Raw genomic sequence first — 21,032 nt, forward strand, 5'->3', positions numbered from 1 at the left:
GCTGGGCCAAATAAAGTATAAACAACAAGACCTCAGAGAGAGGGGCAGAATAGGTTCAAAAGACTTTTCTGTCCACCATGCCACACATGTGTTCTATCGACAGGCGTACACTGTTTTGGTGGAAGGACACCTGGCTGCCAATATACCATTACAGACTTCGGGCGGAAGGTCAAAATCTGTCAACTGCTGCCAATCAACCTCCATGGAAGAAGGCAGAGATGGGACAGGTTTGGGTGGAGAACCATCTCCTGCTGCTGCGACAGAAGATCCTCCGAAAGAGGCAGTTTGGAGTTACAGGGCTTACTTGGACCCAGTCGCTCTTCATCTCTGAGAACTCTTGAGTGCTGCCTTGGAAACTCCAATGCACAAAACAGTTGACATTGCTCGTTCTGTGAGGAGGCAAACCGATCTAACCAAGGCTCTCCCCACTGCTGAGAGAGACCTTGCGCCACCTCCGGATGGAGACCCCATTCGTGATTGACCAGGCACTGTTGGATGAGTTCATCTGCTCTGGTGTTTAGAGAGCCCGCCAGGTGTTGAACCACCAGGGAAACGCCCTGGTGATCCAGGTATGTTCAGGGGTGCAAAGCCCCCTTACAAAGGGTCCACAACCCCACCCCACCTTGCTTGTTGCAGTATCACATGTCGGTGGTGTTGTCGGTGAACACCTGCAGTACTTTCCCTTTGAGAGAGGAAAGAAATGCATTGAATGCCAGCCTAATCGCCCTGAGCTCCAAAAGACTGATGTGGTGCCCGGACTCCACTGGAGGCCAGACACCTTTGATCTCTGCCTCTCTCATGTGGCCACCTGATCCCAGGCGATAGGAAGCTGTCACTACTGTCAGATCTGGTTGGGGAAGGAAGAGGGATCTGTCTCTGACCCAGTCATGGTTCAATGGCCACAACTGCAGATCTTGCACAGTTCCCTCCGAGATCTGGACTATGTCGGAGAGGTTCCCCTAAACGCCAGGTCCCACTGCAGAGCTCGCATATGCTATCTGGCATGTGCCACCAGTAGGATGCAGGAGGCCATGAGGTCCAGAAGCCTCAGAGTCATTTAAACCGAAATCCAGGATAGAGGCTGAAACATAGGTATCATAGCCTGAATATCCTGGACTCGCAGCTCAGGAGGATAGGACTGAAACTCCAGTGTGTCCAGAACAGCTCCGATGAAGAGGAGCATCTAAAAGACAGTCCAGTGTGACTTCAGCATGTTTATAGTGAACCCCAGTGAATGCAGGAGGTTCACCGTAGTCTGGAGGTTCGGAGAAGACAGCCTGGGGCGAGCTCGCCCTAAACAGCCAGTCGTTGAGGAAGACTGAAACCCCTGACCTGTGCAGATGAGCTGTGACCACCGCCACCACCTCGGTGAATACCAGAAGAGCGCAGGTAAGGCCAAAAGGGTGCATGGTAAACTAAAAATGCTTGTGGCCTACCGAAAACCGCAAGCACATCTGTGGACAGGCAGGACGGGAAAATAGAAATAGACATTCTGCAAGTCCAACACTACTATCCAGTCTCCTGGGTTCAGGGCAGATAGAACCTGCGCCAGAGTGAGCATTTTGAACTTCTCCTTTCTGAGAAAGAGATTAAGGGACAGGAGGTCTAGGATAGGGCAGAGGCCCTTGTCCTTTATGGGCACCAAAAAGTAGCATGAATGATAACCACAACCTACTTCTGGCACAGGGACCCTCTGTATAACTTCCTTGGCCAACAGAGCCATAACCTCCTTGCGGAAAAGGACCAAGTGATTCTCTGTCATCTGATCATAGGATGGTGGCATGGATGGAGGGGTAGTCTCAAAGGTGTGATATTAGCTGTAGGAAGTTGGCTCTGTATGTGCTACTACAAAGTAAGAAATAGCATGCACAGAGTCCAAGGGTTCCCCTTAGAGGTAAGATAGTGGCAAAAAGAGATAATTCTAATGCTCTATTTTGTGGTAGTTTGGTCGAGCAGTAGGCTTATCAGAGGGTAGTGTTAAGCATTTGTTGTACACACACAGGCAATAAATGAGGAACACACACTCAAAGACAATTCCAGGCCAATAGGTTTTTATATAGAAAAATATATTTTCTTAGTTTATTTTAAGAACCACAGGTTCAAGATTTACAATCAATAGTTTAAATGAAAGGTACTTCACTCAGGTATCATATGAACTTTGAATCAGCAAAATAGCATGTACAGTTTTGGCAAAAAGGGCAATAAGCTATTTTAAAACTAGACAGTGCAATTTTCAACAGTTCCTGGGGGAGGTAAGTATTTGTTAGTTTTGCAGGTAAGTAAACCACCTGCAGGGTTCAAAGTTGGGTCCAAGATAGCCCACCGTTGGGGGTTCAGGGCAACCCCAAAGTTACCACACCAGCAGCTCAGGGCCGGTCAGGTGCAGAGGTCAAAGTGGTGCCCAAAACGCATAGGCTTCAATGGAGAAGGGGGTACCCCGGTTCCAGTCTGCCAGCAGGTAAGTACCCGCGACTTCAGAGGGCAGACCAGGGGGGTGTTGTAGGGCACCGGGGGGGAGACACCAGTCAGCACAAAAAGTATACCCTCAGCGGCACGGGGGCAGCCGGGTGCAGAGTGCAAACAAGCATCAGGTTTGCAATAGAGTTCAATGGGAGACCCAGGGGTCTCTTCAACGAAGCAGGCAGGCAAGGGGGGGGGGGGGCTCCTCGGGGTAGCTACCACCTGGGCAAGGGAGAGGGCCACCTGGGGTCGCTTCTGCACTGGAGGTTGGATCCTTCAGGTCCTGGGGGCTGCGGGTGCAGTGTCTTTACCAGGCGTCGGGTTCTTAGAAGCAGGCAGTCGCCGTCAGGGGGAGCCTCTGGATTCCCTCTGCAGGCGTCGCTGGGGGGGCCCAGGGGGGTCAACTCTAGCTACTCACAGGGTCGTAGTCACTGGGGAGTCCTCCCTGTAGTGTCTTTTCTCCACAGGTCAAGCCGGGGGCGTCGGGTGCAGAGTGGAAATTCTCACGCTTCCGGCGGGAAACGTGGAGTCCTTTTAAAGTTGTTTCTTTGTTGCAAAGTTGTAGCTTCTTTGGTACAGAGCCGCTGTCCTCTGGAGTTCTTGGTCCTTTTAGATGCAGGGTAGTCCTCTGAGGCTTCAGAGGTCGCTGGACCCTGGGGGACGCGTCGCTGTTGCAGGTTTTCTTGAAGTGGGGAGACAGGCCCGTAGGGCTGGGGCCAAAGCAGTTGGTGTCTCCGTCTTCTCTGCAGGGCTTTCAGGTCAGCAGTCCTTCTTCGTCTTCAGGTTGCAGGAATCTATCTTCCTAGGTTCTGGGGGCCCCTAAATACTCAATTTAGGGGTGTGTTTAGGTCTGGGGGGTTAGTAGCCAATGGCTACTAGCCCTGAGGGTGGCTACACCCTCTTTGTGCCTCCTCCCTGAGGGGAGGGGGGCACATCCCTAATCCTATTGGGGGGATTCCTCCATCTGCAAGATGGAGGATTTCAGCTCAGGACACCTTAGGGGTTGTCCTGACTGGCCAGTGACTCCTCCTTGTTTTTCTCATTATCTCTTCCGGCCTAGCTGCCAAAAGTGGGGCCGTGGCCGGAGGGGGCGGGCATCTCCACTAGCTGGAATGCCCTGTGGTGCTGTAACAAAGGGGGTGAGCCTTTAAAGGCTCACCGCCAGGTGTTACAGCTCCTGCAGGGGGAGGTGAGAAGCACCTCCACCCAGTACAGGCTTTGTTACTAGCCACAGAGTGACAAAGACACTCTCCCCATGTGGCCAGCAACATGTCTGGTGTGTGGCAGGCTGGCAAAACTAGTCAGCCCACACTGGAAGTCGGGTATGTTTTCAGGGGGCATCTCTAAGATGCCCTCTGGGGTGTATTTCACAATAAAATGTACACTGGCATCAATGTGCATTTATTGTGCTGTGAAGTTTGATACCAAACTTCCCAGTTTTCAGTGTAGCCATTATGGTGCTGTGGAGTTCGTGTATGACAGACTCCCAGACCATATACTCTTATGGCTACTCTGCACTTACAATGACTAAGGTTTTGCTTAGACACTGTAGGGGCATAGTGCTCATGCACATATGCCCTCACCTGTGGTATAGTGCACCCTGCCTTAGGGCTGTAAGGCCTGCTAGACGGGTGACTTATCTATGCCATGGGCAGTGTGAGGTTGGCATGGCACCCTGAGAGGAGTGCCATGCCGACTTAGTCATTTTCTCCCCACCAGCACACACAAGCTGGCAAGCAGTGTGTCTGTGCTGAGTGAGGGATCCCCAGGGTGGCATAAGACATGCTGCAGCCCTTAGAGACCTTCCCTGGCATCAGGGCCCTTGGTACCAGGGGTACCAGTTACAAGGGTCTTACCTGGATGCCAGGGTTGTGCCAATTGTGGAGACAATTATACATTTTAGGTGAAAGAACACTGGTGATGGGGCCTGGTTAGCAGGGTCCCAGCACACTTCTCAGTCAAGTCAGCATCAGTATCAGGCAAAAAGTGGGGGGTAACTGCAACAGGGAGGCATTTCTTTACAAGGCTCCTTTGCAATCAGAAGCTTCACCAAAAACAGAATCCATTGCTCCGTACTTCTACGTATGGACAACCTCACGGCAGTCAAATATATCAATCATCTTGGCGGTACCAAATCCAAACCCCTAGCCGAACTAGCCAAAAAATTCTGGGAATTCTGCCTCCACCGAAAAATTTCAGTTCGCGCACAATACTTGCTAGGTTCGCTCAATTCAGTAGCAGACTGGTATTCGCGTCATCTTTCCGACTCCAGCGATTGGAAACTTCACTCTTCGGTCTTCAACTCTCTTCATCGCAAATGGGGTCCCTTTCAGATAGACCACTTCGCATCTCGTCTAAATACTCAACTTCCTCTTTTCTTCAGCTGGAGACCCGATCCTCAAGCTTTAGTGACCGATGCATTACTTCAGCAGTGGTCCCAGGCAATAAACTACGCCTTCCCTCCTTTCATCATGATAAACGGAGTACTCACTCATCTTCGTCGTCAAAAAGCCACAGTAGTTCTAGTTGTTCCGTTGTGGCAATCTCAAGTGTGTTAGCTCCCTCTTCTTGAATTATCTATCGACTTCCCAGTATTCCTGCCCTCCTTCCCTTCTCTCCTTCTCAATCCACTCCCTCATGATCTCATTCTCAGCAAATCCCTTCTCCTATCTGCCTGGAAAGTTTCAGGTCTTCCTCATCTTATCCAGGAATTTCACTCGAGGCTTCAACCTACATCAACAATTCCTGGGCTCCAGGCACTTCCAAGGCTTACAAATCAGCTTGGTCCATCTGGTCTAGCTGGTGTCTGGGAAAAGCATGTGATCCCTTTTCAGCAGATCTCAGTCTGATAGCGAACTTCCTTGCCTCTCCGGCTAGTGCTGGCAAATCTTACAGGACCATTAATTTATATAGGTCAGCTATCTTCCTACATCATCCTTTTATAAACGTGAAACCCATAGGAGAACATCATCTGTCGTCTTTTGAAAGGAGTAAAATTCTCCAACCCTCCCCTTCCCAAATATACCGCTCTATGGGATGTAATTCTCATCTTACAAATGTTCCTATCCTGGCAGGATAATAACTTATTGTCTTTGAAGATGCTTTCCGCTAAACTAACAATGTTACTTTGTCTAGTGTCCATCAAACGTTTGTCTGATGTCAAAGCCTTAGATATATGGGCTCGTCACTTTACTCCTTCAGGTGTACTGTTCAATGTGTCTCGTCGTACTAAAACCAATATTACTTCTGTTTTCTATCCATTCTTCCACAATTACCCGAAATTATGCGTGGGAAATTGTTTAAAGGTTTATGAACAAAAGACTGCCGATCTTAGAACATCTTCTGCCTCTCAACTTTTAATTTCCCCTACCTTAGCTCATTGGGTTAAATGGGTAATGTCACTAGCGGGCATCGATACCTCAAAATTCAGAGTCCATTCTGCTAGAGGGGCTATGGCGTCTAAAGCCTTTTGGGCTGGATCACGTTTGGAAGATATTCTAAGATCGGCAGATTGGTCAAATGATTTTGTTTTTCGCACTTTTTATTGTAAACCCGTTGACACAGCAACTTCTGTAGTAATTAACATGCTTTAAACAAGCATAATAGGAGCCACCAGTCTTGTCATAAAATGTAGATTTTCCAAGTAATTTATGATGGAAAGTCTTAATTTTATTAAAGACACAGAGGCAAATATTATCCCACCGCTCACTATATTAATGTTGTTCTATTTTCCCACCCTTTAGTCGCTACCAACGTCCCAGCGTCTACTCCAAACTAAATCATCGGATGCAGTTTCCACTCAAACTATGCCTTCAGTCCAATAATAATCGAAGCTGGATTCCTCGACTCACCATTCTATCAAGTGTTTCTCCTCGACTACCCTAGACAGAGTTCAAGACTTATTTGCACTTGTTCTGGCAATATGTTTAATTTGTTGTATTTTACCTTTATTGAAATCATTCTATTGACTATCTTGCAGCTGAAAAGAGGGCTGCCTGCAGTCAGGATTGGTATATCTTAAGGTGTATAGTGTTGTGATTGGTCAGTTTATTACTCTTGTTCTCCCATTGGTTGCCTGTTACGCAAACCTTTGGGACTGTTTTTTTTTCTTTTTGCCTGCTGTCAAAATAAAGCAGGAAAAGAAAGCATAATACTCGCCTCCGTGTCTTTAAAAAAATTAAGACTTTCCATCATAAATTACTTGGTAAATCTACATTTAAAGGCAGTATTCGCTCACAAGCAAATATTCTGTTTATTGTTCATTGCAGAGTATATTTTCTGCCGTGGGAGTACATTTTAAGAAGCTGCGGTGTTCCTATGAATCCCAAGTATGAACACCCAGTCTGCAAAATGGATTTCCTTTGAAGTGTATTTGCATTTATAAAGTGTATACTTTAGGACTGTGCCCCTGGTTTTGTTTGTGACCTTCAAACACCTCGCTCTTGTCCAGTGCTACAATTAAATAAAACAAGCATTTACAATGCAATAGGTTTTGCCCTTTTCAAACAAATTAATTGACATCTTTTTCAAAGAGCGTCAGCGAGCCCCCCCCCCAAAAAAAAGCTCTAATGGCGTTAGCAAAGCAGCCTGAGAAGATTTATGAACCCATAAAGGAGATAAGCAATGCCTCGTGGGGGATGTCAAGAGTGCTGACGGGGGGGCGGGGGGGCTGGGTGGTAGGGGTGTGGGGGGGCTGTAGACAGCGAGAGTCTCTGCAGTGCCATGCAAGAGCATATGGTGTTTATTTGGTAAAATAATCTAATTTTAGGAGCCCCTGTCTAGTAAAATAAGCTTATTTTAGGAGTAGAGTGGAGGACAGCACTGGAATAAAGCCAAAACAAAGTTAGCTTGGGAGGAGGTGGGAGGAACAGAATGCTGCAATAAAACACAAGCAATTACCAGCCTAAAACAGCCATAGTGAAATGGGACAACCAAAGAAATGTCAAAAATAGTCTGTCACAGCAACAGATAAAGAATCCAAAGTGGAAGAATACAATAGTAGGTTACTGCTCTGAAACAGAAAAATGAGGGAGAAAAAGGCAGAACTAACCAATAGCGAGCAAGAGTTTTTAAACGACACAGCAACCGAAAAATGAAATTGCTTTAACCTACAGCATAAGTATACTTAAGTATACACCACGTCCAATGCTAATGCTCACCCTAAAAAATATATACATTTTTCTAATCAACATATTACTTACTTGTATGTATCATTTTCAATTGGTAGCAAATCATATGCCATCGCCTGAAATGTGAGTTCATGAAGTAGGGTGGATACAGGGTCAAACCCGCGATCAACAATTATCATCTGGGAATGAGTTTTACCCTACAAGAAAATAAACGTACAATAAGATGTGTGCTTTGATAAATATTACCAAATATCAAGTAATGAAAATGTCACTTACCCAGTGTACATCTGTTCGTGGCATCAGTCGCAGTAGATTCGCATGTTCTGCAATAGCTCGCCATCTGGTGTTGGGCCGGAGTGTTACAAGTTGTTTTTCTTCGAAGAAGTCTTTCGAGTCACGGGACCGAGTGACTCCTCCTTTTGTCTCCATTGCGCATGGGCGTCGACTCCATCTTCGATTGTTTTTCCCCGCAGAGGGTGAGGTAGGAGTTGAATTGTAGTAATAGTGCCCATGCAATGGAGTGACTAAGTATGCACCTATTTAAGGTTGAGATGATACATATAGAAATAATTGAAGGTAACTTCCAAACTGCTACAGGCTCCCGGGGAGGCGGGTGGGCACATGCGAATCTACTGCGACTGATGCCACGAACAGATGTACACTGGGTAAGTGACATTTTCAGTTCGATGGCATCTGTCGCTGTAGATACGCATGTTCTGCATAGACTAGTAAGCAGTTATTTCCCCAAAAGCGGTGGATCAGCCTGTAGGAGTGGAAGTAGTCTGAAATAATGTCCTTAATACGGCTTGACCTACTGTGGCTTGTTGTGCGGATAACACGTCTACACAGTAGTGCTTGGTGAATGTGTGAGGCGTAGACCATGTGGCTGCCTTACATATTTCTTGCATTGGGATGTTTCCTAGAAAGGCCATGGTAGCACCTTTCTTTCTGGTTGAGTGTGCCCTTGGTGTAATGGGCAGCTGTCGTTTAGCTTTAAGGTAGCAGATTTGGATGCATTTAACTATCCATCTGGCTATACCTTGTTTTGAAATTGGGTTTCCTGCGTAAGGTTTTTGAAATGCAATAAAGAGTTGTTTAGTCTTTCTGATGTTTTTTGTTCTGTCAATGTAATACATTAATGCTCTTTTGACATCTAATGTATGTAGTGCCCTTTCAGCTACGGTATCTGGCTGTGGAAAGAACACTGGAAGTTCCACTGTTTGATTTAGATGGAACGGTGAAATAACCTTTGGCAAAAATTTAGGATTGGTCCTTAGGACGACTTTATTTTTGTGTAGTTGTATAAAAGGTTCCTGTATAGTAAACGCCTGAATCTCGCTTACTCTTCTCAGGGAAGTAATGGCGATGAGAAATGCCACCTTCCAGGTTAGGAACTGTATGTCGCAGGAGTGCATGGGTTCAAAAGGTGGACCCATAAGTCTAGTTAGGACAACATTTAGGTTCCATGAAGGAACAGGTGGTGTTCTTGGTGGTATAATTCTCCTAAGGCCCTCCATGAATGCTTTAATGACTGGTATTTTATATAGGGAAGTTGAATAGGTAGTCTGCAGGTATGCAGATATTGCTGCAAGGTGAATCTTAATGGAAGAGAAAGCTAGGTTAGATTTTTGTAAGTGAAGCAAGTAACCCACTACATGTTCTGGAGTTGTGTGTAATGGTTGTATTTGATTAATATGGCAGTAGCAAACAAACCTCTTCCATTTACTTGCATAGCAGTGCCTGGTGGATGGCCTTCTTGCTTGTTTTATGACTTCCATACATTCTTGGGTAAGTTGTAAGTGCCCGAATTCTAGGATTTCAGGAGCCAGATTGCTAGATTCAGCGATGCTGGATCTGGGTGTCTGATCTTTTGGTTGTGCTGTGTCAACAGATCTGGCCTGTTGGGCAATTTGATGCAGGGTACCACTGATAGGTCTAGCAGCGTTGTGTACCAGGGCTGCCTTGCCCAAGTTGGTGCTATCAATATGAGTTTGAGTTTGCTTTGACTGAGTTTGTTTACCAGGTAAGGAAGGAGAGGGAGAGGAGGAAAAGCGTAAGCAAATATCCCTGACCAGTTCATCCATAGGGCATTGCCTTGGGATTGTTTGTGTGGGTACCTGGATGCGAAGTTTTGGCATTTTGCGTTCTCCCTTGTCGCAAACAAGTCTATCTGAGGTGTTCCCCAGAGTTTGAAATAAGTGTTCAGAATTTGGGGGTGAATTTCCCATTCGTGGACCTGTTGGTGATCTCGAGAGAGATTGTCTGCGAGTTGATTTTGTATCCCTGGTATAAACTGTGCAATTAGGCGAATTTGGTTGTGAATTGCCCAATGCCAAATTTTTTGTGCTAGCAGGCTTAACTGCGTGGAGTGCGTCCCTCCCTGCTTGTTTAGATAATACATTGTTGTCATGTTGTCTGTTTTGACGAGAATGTATTTGTGAACTATTATTGGTTGGAAAGCTTTTAGTGCTTGAAAAACTGCTAGAAGTTCTAGGTGATTGATATGCAGTTTTGTTTGATGTACGTTCCATTGTCCTTGTATGCTGTGTTGATCGAGGTGTGCTCCCCACCCTGTCATGGAAGCATCTGTTGTTATTACGTATTGTGGCACTGGGTCTTGGAAAGGCCGCCCCTTGTTTAAATTTATGTTGTTCCACCACAGAAGCGAGAGGTAAGTTTGGCGGTCTATTAACACCAGATCTAGAAGGTGACCCTGTGCTTGAGACCACTGTGATGCTAGGCATTGTTGTAAGGGCCTCATGTGCAGTCTTGCGTTTGGGACAATGGCTATGCATGATGACATCATGCCTAGGAGTTGTAATACCATCTTTGCCTGTATCTTTTGTGTTGGATACATGCGTTGTATGATGGTGTTGAAATTTTGAATTCTTTGTGGACTTGGAGTGGCTACTCCCTTTGATGTGTCTATTATGGCTCCCAGGTATTGTTGTACCTTGCGTGGCAGAATTTTGGATTTTGTGAAATTGACGGTGAACCCGAGTTTGAAGAGGGTTTGTATGATCTGATTTGTGTGATTTGAGCACTGTATGAACGAATGGGCCTTGATTAGCCAATCGTCCAAATATGGGAACACATGTATTTGCTGCCTTCTTATGTGTGCAGCGACTACCGCTAGACATTTGGTAAAGACTCTTGGTGCGGTTGTTAATCCGAAAGGCAGTACCTTGAATTGGTAATGTATTCCTTTGAATACAAACCTTAGGTATTTCCTGTGAGATGGGTGTATTGGTATATGGAAATAAGCATCCTTGAGGTCTAAAGTTGCCATGTAGTCGTGTAGTTTTAGCAATGGCAATACTTCTTGTAGTGTGACCATGTGGAAGTGGTCTGATTTGATGAAAGTGTTCACTACTCTGAGGTCTAGGATTGGTCTCAGCGTTTTGTCCTTCTTTGGTATCAGAAAGTACAGTGAGTAAACTCCTGTGTTTATTTGTGTGTTTGGCACTAATTCGATTGCATTCTTTTGCAATAGTGCCTGCACTTCTATCTCCAGGAGATTGGAATGGTGTGTTGTTAAATTTTGTGCTTTTGGTGGTATGTTTGGAGGGAATTGTAGAAATTCTATGCAATAACCATGTTGGATAATTGCTAGAACCCAAGTGTCTGTAGTGATTTCCTCCCATGCTTTGTAATAATGACCTATTCTTCCCCCCACTGGTGTTGTGTGGAGGGGGTGAGTGACATGTGAGTCATTGTTTAGTAGTAGGGGTTTTGGGGCTTTGAAATCTCCCTCTATTTCTAGGGAATTGCCCTCCTCTATATTGTCCCCGAAAACCTCCTCTATACTGTCCCTGGTAAGTGGACGGTGTTGCTTGTGAGGTGCTGGCTTGTGTGCTTTGACCCCGAAACCCCCCTCGAAAGGGCGTTTTACGGAATGTGCTGTAATTCCCTCTGCTCTGCGGGGAGTAGAGTGCGCCCATGGCTTTGGCAGTGTCCGTATCTTTTTTGAGTTTCTCAATCGCTGTGTCCACTTCTGGACCGAACAGTTCTTTTTCATTAAAAGGCATATTGAGAACTGCTTGTTGAATCTCTGGTTTAAATCCAGACGTTCGGAGCCATGCATGCCGTCTGATAGTTACAGATGTATTAATTGTCCGTGCAGCTGTATCTGCAGCGTCCATGGAGGAACGTATCTGGTTGTTGGAGATGGTCTGTCCCTCCTCAACCACTTGTTTCGCCCTATTTTGGAAGTCCTTGGGCAGATGTTCAATGAGATGTTGCATCTCGTCCCAGTGGGCTCTGTCATAGCGCGCAAGTAGTGCCTGGGAGTTCGCGATGCGCCACTGGTTTGCAGCTTGTGCTGCGACTCTTTTACCAGCTGCATCGAACTTGCGGCTTTCTTTATCTGGGGGTGGTGCATCTCCAGATGTGTGAGAGTTGGCCCTTTTCCTAGCTGCTCCTACAACAACAGAGTCTGGTGGCAGCTGTGTAGTGATGAAAACCGGGTCCGTAGGAGGCGGCTTATACTTCTTTTCCACCCTTGGTGTGATTGCCCTACTTTTGACCGGCTCCTTAAATATGTCTTTTGCGTGCCGGAGCATACCAGGGAGCATAGGCAGGCTTTGGTAGGAGCTGTGGGTGGAGGAGAGTGTGTTGAACAAGAAATCATCCTCGACCTGTTCTGAGTGGAGGCTTACGTTATGAAATTGTGCTGCTCTAGCCACCACCTGAGAGTACGCGGTGCTGTCTTCTGGTGGAGATGGCTTTGTAGGGTAGGCCTCCGGGCTGTTATCTGACACTGGGGCGTCGTATAGGTCCCATGCGTCCTGATCTTGGTCACCCTGGCTCATGGTGGTGTGAGCTGGGGAGTGAGATGGAGTTTGTGCTGGTGAAACGTTAATCACGGGCGGAGGAGAGGGTGGTGGTGTAATTCTTTTAACCACTTTTGGTTGTGGTGCTTGTTCCGTCTGGAACTCCAACCTTCTCTTTCTCCTAATGGGGGGAAGGGTGCTTATTTTTCCTGTCCCCTGCTGAATGAAGATACGCTTTTGCGTATGGTCCACATCAGTTGCTTGTAGCTCTTCCTCAAACCTATGCTTTTGCATTTGGGAGGTTAGCGAGTGCTCTTCTGTATAAGAGCCTGAAGCTGGGTCGCTTGCAGTTTGTTTCGGCGTTGAAACTTTGTCTGCGTGTTTTTTCGGCTCCGAGGTGACTTTTTTCCTTTTCGGGGCCGAAACCTCTCGGCGTCGATCTGTTTCGGTGCCGCTGTCTCGGCGTCGAGCCGTGTCCACACCGGCATCTCGGTGTCGAGGCTTGTCTCCAGCACTTTCTCGGTCCCGAGAAGGCTGCGTGCCGGTGTCTCGACCGGAGTCGGACGATCTCGGCACTGTTTTGGCCTTTTTCGGTGCCGACGGTCGGTCACCGAATTTATGGGTCGAGCCATGGCCTGGTGGCAGTGGCGTCCCCTGGGCCTTGTAAATGTTTCTCTGTGTGGTTTTCGATGTCTTACTCACGGTTTGTGTATCGTCGAATCCTTCGGAGTCTGAGTCTTGGATCGAGAAGGTACCTTCTTCTTCCTGTTCCTCGAACTCCCGTTGGGCTGTCGGTGCGGACGGCATTTGAAGTCTTCTGGCTCGACGGTCTCGGAGTGTTTTTCGGGACCGGAACGCACGACAGGCCTCGCAGGTGTCTTCGCTGTGCTCAGGTGACAGGCACAGGTTGCAGACCAAGTGTTGGTCTGTGTAGGGGTATTTATTGTGGCATTTGGGGCAGAAACGAAACGGGGTCCGTTCCATCGGCGTTCTTCAGCACGCGGTCGGGCCGACCAGGCCCCGACGGAGGATCGAAAAACTACCCCGAAGGGCACCGGAGCTCTTCGATCTTCGATGCGGTGTGGAATCTAAGTACGCCGATCCCGAACGCAACAATACCGACGAAAATCTTCCGAAATTAGCTAATTTTCCGTTCCGAAACTCGGAGCGACAGGAACACGTCCGAACCCGATGGCGGAAAAAAAACAATCGAAGATGGAGTCGACGCCCATGCGCAATGGAGACAAAAGGAGGAGTCACTCGGTCCCGTGACTCGAAAGACTTCTTCGAAGAAAAACAACTTGTAACACTCCGGCCCAACACCAGATGGCGAGCTATTGCAGAACATGCGTATCTACAGCGACAGATGCCATCGAACATATAGTTAATGTTCATTTCTGTGTAGCAGAGCAGTGCAAAAACGAATACAAATTTAAAGAAGATAACCACTTTCATATTTGGTTAGGAGAGGGCATAAAAGCACCATGTTCATTGTGAGAGTGGCTGTAGGGAACATATTTTGAAATCTATTAAATGTGAATACAGACAACTGTGGTGGGTTTGTGATTGTGGACTATAGGCTAAGGTAGTTAGGTGTCGCAATTTTGTGTCATAACAGGGATGCCACATTCACAAAGGCACCTTCTTGAAAATGCTCCATTATCATTATTATTATTGTTGCAGAAAATCATAGATTTCCAAAACATAAATTTAGCATTGATTAGTATACCGTCCATTAATTTCCTTTAGTATGCTGTAAAATGACCTATCAAGTCTGTTAACTATCAAGTAAGATTCTTTTCAACTAAGATTTTCCCCGTTACACTCTCTTACCATCCCACCCACCTATCTTTCAAGATGATTTGGACGTTCCTGAGGCTTGACCTTTGTATCACCTGTAGGTTTGGGGTTATTAAGCTGCTATTGCTCCTAAGTTTTGGTCATATAACTTAACCAAACAGAGGCAACAGTGTTAAGTGTGGGGGACATGCAAGTTCCCCGCAATACTTATTTATATACATTAGTAATGCCACCCAGAACATAAGAATGCCATCTTTGTCTTTAACTAGATGTATGCAGAATCACTTCTATAGTCATGGTATTTCATACCACTCAGTCAGTTTAGGAGCTGTTGTGTGTTTTTGGTGACATGGCATAAATATTTTCGCCCAAACCACAAGGTAAGATAAAAAAAGAAAAAAGAAAAAGAAAAAAAGAAATCAGAAACCACTTCTCTTCTTATATAGATTCCAAGTTTTCTGGTCCCTTATTACGAACCATGAATACTGGATCATGACCACTGGGTCTTTAGGATGGGGTAGCCCTTTAGTTTCCTTTATGTCTTCCAATACTTGATTCCAGACAATTGTACGTTTTTGGCATTACCACCAAATATGAAGTGGCATGCTCTGTGTCTGCAGCCTTTCCAGCATTGGCTGTCACTCTTTTTTAACATTTTATTCAATTTTACTCATATGCCAGGACATACCGGCAGCCATTACATTAAAGAAAGATTTCCTATCAAGAACCAATTTGTTATTTTTAATATATGTCTCTCTGTAAAATCCTACCACGTCCGATCACAAATTTCCTTTCCAAGAATTTTCTACTTCTTATAAATGGGTCCGACCTTGCTGAACGGAAAGAGTAGTAAATATCACATATATTTAATACCCTGTGCCTTTGGTATTTACTGGTATCAGTAGTATGGTCATTGCTGCCTCAACTGTTAAATTGATTTGCCGCAGCCTCTATTGCTAACAGTTAAATTATTCTTGTTCTGTAATATTTAACTTTTATTTTTAAACTATTTCCAAATGATACGACTTGTTACTTTTACATCTGCTATTGCTCTACATTCACCATCTTGCCATTATTTTTGTTTTATAATGTCACAAAACCCTAGGCCACATCTCCCCCAAAATTAAGTTTTCTGATTGTGAATAGGTGCATCTCATTCCAGAAAGGGTGTAGGTGCAGGGTTGATGTCACACATTATCAGTTCCCACAGAAGATATTTATTTAAGGTAGCCAGGATGACCCTTTTCCTGTGAAAGGGCATTACACTTATTAACACTAAGCCCTGGTGTCTAGAAGCAGGTTCAGATACTGATGAGATTTAGTTTTCGATAGTGGTGGGGAATTCATACTCTATGGTGAAAAGTGTATTAGGGAAACAACAACAGATGTTAATTCCTGTCTAGTGGTTCTTTTTTCTTAGAGATCACCAACAAGATAGCAATTGTTACCTTTGCAACATAGTTCAGATACGTGTGTAATAAAGTCACGACTGTGCTACGCATCTAACCATAAATAAAACAGAAACTGCTGCCTGTGTGTTATTAGCATGACCGGATGCCAGGAAAACTAGCAGGAAAAAAGTGATTTAGCAAAGAACATTTGGTTTTGTGGGCACACACAGGCAGAGAACCCTTTTTATCATGTAGATAGAAGTACTAAAGTGCAATGCGCCTTCCACCCATAATGCATTGCTGCTTGTACAATTAGCTGAAGAGCAGAGAAAAAAATTGTACCACTATATTGCCCGCTCACTAATTTCTTTATGACCTTCAAGAATGTTGCTCCAGGAATCTCTGGACAAAAGTATACAACTCGGACAGGACACTGGGGCTTTTGGTCTTAACTGTCAATTTTAATTTAGAAACCAGAGTACGGGGAGGCTGGGAACACAGGTTTTGTTTCAAGAAGGGTTGAAATGGTGACAAGGGACAAACTAGGATGTGTGTTGGCTCCACTGTCTTTCACTCTACACACTGCAGACCTTCCACTTGACCTTGAGCAAAACATAGCTTTAGACTAGATTAGCAAGGAGGTATATTTAAATTCTACAATATAAGGATTTAAAAGTTAAGACGCATCACTTGCCGACAGAAAACCAAAGTGCTTGGAATATATAGGACCTTCATTGGCCCATCATTGTCATCATAAAAAAAAAATCAAAGTTGTGCTTGGGTCAAATGATGGTCAGTTCTTGAGTTGGAGCCTGGAGGGTCGGGATGGGCAGTTGTGTTATCTGGAAGCTGTACATGTTGTAAATAAAGCAACACAAAAAAGATGGATGAATTTAACCCAGATCTGTGACTGGGGGTGAATGTTTGACAATGTTCAGCATTCTGTCCATCATCTTTTTGTGTTGTTATAGTCACCCTAAGTGGGAAAGGTATGCCCAGAGGTGGGTCCCATGCTCACTGTGCCACTGGATTCAAGCTAACCTGGCTGATGAGGGGAGATACCCTGAAACCAGTCCAAGGATGCTTGTTTCCAGTCTAGGGAGAACCTGGCCTGGCAGTTTGCAGGGTCAATAGTTATTTGCATATGACTGGGTCCATATTGGGATAGGTTGATGTGGCAAGCATAAAAACAATGGATTTAACCCAGATCTGTGACTGGGGTGAATGTTTCACAATGTTCAGCATGCCGTTAATCATGTTTTTGTGTTGCCCAAGTTGTAATTAAGTACAGCTATTTTGCCTCTCTGTTTTAACACAATGTATAACAGAACTCTAGCTGAAGGCAAGTAAAGGCAGGTTAATGTTACAATGCAAACAAGATCCAATTCAATATGTCATTGAGGGATATTCTCAGAACCCAACCACTGAAGCCTATAAAATAAAGATGGCCCCTATGAATCACAATGGTGCCCTAGTTTGGTGTCTTAATTTGATGGTCATATGATGAAATGGGAGTGTAGATATTAATGCTGGGCCGGAGACACTTAACATCAATAACAGTAGCAGCTGGGGATCTCCGAAAAAAGTGTGGGACGAGCGAGCAAGGCCATGAGGGGTGCATATGAGCAAGTGCCCTGGGTCAATAGACATGGTTAGAGTTAGAAGTGTCTCATGAGAGCCAATGGCTCACCAATATTTCCTAAAACCATTTTCTCAATGTCGCAAACTCTGATACATTTTTAAATCTTGGGAAGAAGGACATGCTAGTACTCATTTGGCAGGATCAGAAGGAATGGGAGTAGCAGTGTGTCTAGAAGTCAATGGTGACTTATGATTTGAGTAATTAGTACAGCTGGAAAGCAGAATCAAAATGAATTAAAAATAAAGAGTTACATCCTGTCAAGTTGAAGTCACGATAGTCAGGTGCTCATACACACTGCAGTCTTATCTTCCTGGCAAATATACAGGGAGTTCACAAGTTTCAATTTAAGACAAGAGAGATAATTGGTATGTAGGAGACAAAGTACAATATATCCGAGAGGGGCTAAACTGTCTTGCTTACATGGAGAGCACAGAAAGCATGAAGAATTGATAATAGTACATTATTTTAATTCTATCCCTTGAACACAAGGATATGGCATCATTTAATAAACTATTATATTGTGAGGTTTTTAGGAGCTTTTAATGATTAAACAAGTAAAATATATTTATAGATGTCATGCCGTACTTCTAAGAATTATGTATGCTTTTGTGTGTGGGAGTTATCAAACTAATATTGATACTACTCCTATTGTCGGCACTATGCCAATGACTGCATCAAAGAGCTTTATGTCCGTATAAATACTAAACAAACATAAAATAATTCAGTCTGGATGTGAGCATGCTGGAAAAAACACCCAAGGATTCAGTGAGGCTTGACTGGTGTGGATTAGAAACCAAGGAACAGGAATAGTGCTCCATCCAAAAATATGACAGCTGAGTAGTTGGCCAAATGCAACATCCCAATGTGACTATCGCAACACGCAAAGGTTCAACATGAGATAAAAAGGGAGAAATGTTATAGCTGCTGGAAAGGAAGTGACAGGCACAAAAGGTAACACATTTGAGACCTACCAAAAACAAATATGCAGACAAATAAGAGAAGCTCATTTCCATTCATGGAACACTAAAATCAGATGCATACTAACTTTTTATTGCACCGCATGTGTGTCATTTCTAAGGGCTGTATGTAACACACGTCACTATTACCCAAATTATTGGCACTCACTTTACTGACCTCAGAAAGCTTGAAGGATGAGTCAGCCTTGGCAGGATTCTAACTTGCGATTCACAGATCACAAGTTCTTATCACTGAACCAGCTTTGAACGGAGCTTACAAAAAGAGAAGCTCCAAAGAATATGATAATCAGGGCCAGGTGGGATAAAATAGCCGAAGGAAAAAAAAGCTCAGCACGAGAACAACAGTGACCACAGGATTAAATGTGACTATATCAAAACGCATAAAGATAACGCAAAAGCAGCCCATCTGACATGGACATCTTTACACGGCAATTGAAGAAAGATGAGGTTGCAAACAAGACTGCAGAAGCACTGAAGGTCGTTGTGACAGACTTTCACAAAGTAAGAATGGAATTCAGAATGGTTTTGGAGATGGGGATTGATTCAGGGCGGGAAGATGTGCTGCTCATGAGATGTGACCTAGAACAAATCCCAAGGAGAATGAACAAAGCAGAAAGGTGAATTTTGACAATACAAGGCAAAATGATTACAATGAAATTCCAAGTAGAACTTTCCCTCTAACAAAAGACCAAACTTCTGTAGTTAACGACAGAAGTCACCAAAGGCCACTCACATAAAAACAACATAATGATGGAAGCATCAGGAGGGGGAAGGCAACCAGAACATTTCCTGGAAGGCAGGATTACAGCTAGGTTGGACGGGAATTATAACTGACTGATTCAAACAGCATACTAGAAAAATATTGAAATACTGACTACCAGAATTTTGTGAAAATAAGTATATATAGGTATAAGTACCCATTCAAGCACTGTGATTGTACTAGTTTGATTTTATATGGTATATAACACTGCATGTCTGCCATTTCTAAATGTTGTAAATAACAGTAAAATTATGTTTGACTAAATAAACTTTCCTTCACAATATTCTGTTACCCAAGACTATGACAGTTTTGTAGAATGATATTTAAAATAGGGATGGGCGTGGCTTTAGGCGTCAAGATGGCGGTCGCACTCAGAGTGCTCTGGACCCCTCCGTCATCCGCCCGAATATGCCGCGATCTGCTGGGCTAACGGCACTACCTCGAGCGCTCCAGTGGATTCCCTACCCCTTGGGGATCAAGCGGAGGTGAAAAAGCGATCCAAAACGACCCCCGTGCCCGTCCCGCAACCCGTCTAAACCACAACAAAATGGTGACCGAGCTCGGGCCGCCTCGGCGAGGCTGAGACCCGGGACTCCAGACGTGGCCGCTCTGGACCTGAGCCCCCGCTGGGACTAATGAAAGAGTCGGAGCTGCCCTCCTGACACGGGCTCCAAGAGGCATCGGAATATCGACTGGGGGAGAGGCGCCGGCTGGGCCGGATCGCCGCCGCGCCCGCGCCGGGAGTAAAGCGGTGTGAGACCGCGACGGCCAGTGTGGAAGAGACGGTGGTGCTGCACACGGTGAGGAGCCCCTTGGAGGGGGGAGAGCCTGCCCTGCCGACCGCAGATCACGGCGAGCTGAATGGAGTGCGCGGCGCTCGGGGATCCTAGAGGAGTCGGAAACGCGGGCGGCCTCTGAGAGGGCGGCCAGGCGCAGCGAGACCTGCGCTGTGGACCTAGACGAGGTCCACAGTGCCTGGAAACGAACACCAAGACCACAAGCGGAAGAAGGGCACTTCCGCTCCGGTAGGGGGAAGGGGAAGTGTGAGGAGCCAGGCAGGCCGGGCCAAAACCCCCGAGGCTCCGAGCCGGTGGGTCCTTTCTTCGACTTCCACGAGGACTGGAGTCGGACGGAGACCAAGCGGGGGAAGAGAGACTCCGTGGACCCTTGCGAGTACATAAGGCCGCGGCGCAGGCGACATGCACCCACCGGCCCCGGGGACAGACGCCAGTGACCGGGCTGAAATGAGCATAGCCCCACCACAGAGACACTGATGCCCCGGGGGTGCCGAGGAATGGCCTCCGGGTGCTGGGAGTTCCTCTGAATCCCGAGGGGACACGACGGTGCCAGGAGGAGGGCCCCGGTCTAGTGGCCCTGCAAATTTCAGGCATCGGCCGCCGGGACCTCCCCTCTTTGCCTGCTGAGTTGGCCCGGCCAGAACAGGAGGCGGACCCTGTACTGCTGAGCCCCAAATAAAGAACAATACCCGCACAATACAGCCCACATCGTCTGGGGCCCCTGCGGTTCCGTGGGGGTGCCCCCTCTCGGTTCCTGGACGCGGGGAGCTTCATGTATGCTGAGACCCGAAAGAGAGCTCCACAAGAGACAACACAATCTGTTCCCTGCCCGAGCAACAAGATGGGAAGAGACAAAGCGAACAAACAACCTCCTGCCTCTCAGCAAAAGATTGACCAGTTCACAGCGCCGGCGGGTCTGCGGAGAGACGGAGACACAGCCAGTGGAGGCCCGGCCCCTGACAGAGTGAATGCCATCCTCCAGGCGATTCAATCATCGCAGGCCGCCGTGGAGACCAAGATCGGAGAGGTTCGGGAGGACATGGCCTAATTAGGCAGGACCTCAGAAATGCGGTGGGCCGAATTACCGAGGTAGAAAACCGGGTCTCTCAGACCGAAGACGAACTATTCGATCTCAGAACCAAGGTGGCCCAACTCCAAACTCAAACTAACGAACTGCACCGCCGTGCGGAAGACGCAGAAAATCGCTCAAGACGCAATAACCTGCGCTTTGTCGGATTTCCAGAAGGCGCGGAGGAGGATAAAGCTTGCGAATTTCTGGGGCAGTGGATCAAGACCTGGATCCC

General features: G+C 46.1%; 1 protein-coding gene across 1 annotated transcript in view; it reads right to left on the reverse strand.

The window, feature by feature from the left end:
* The window catches only part of STXBP3 (syntaxin binding protein 3), a 154,810-nt gene that overhangs the window by 64,926 nt on the left and 68,852 nt on the right, over nt 1-21,032 (reverse strand). Inside the window, exon 9 of the mRNA XM_069232399.1 lies at nt 7,662-7,786. Within this exon, the coding sequence (XP_069088500.1) occupies nt 7,662-7,786 (125 nt within the window). The remainder of the gene's footprint in view (nt 1-7,661; nt 7,787-21,032) is intronic.

The sequence above is a fragment of the Pleurodeles waltl genome, chromosome 4_2, assembly GCF_031143425.1.
Source record: "Pleurodeles waltl isolate 20211129_DDA chromosome 4_2, aPleWal1.hap1.20221129, whole genome shotgun sequence".
Classification (NCBI taxonomy): domain Eukaryota; kingdom Metazoa; phylum Chordata; class Amphibia; order Caudata; family Salamandridae; genus Pleurodeles; species Pleurodeles waltl.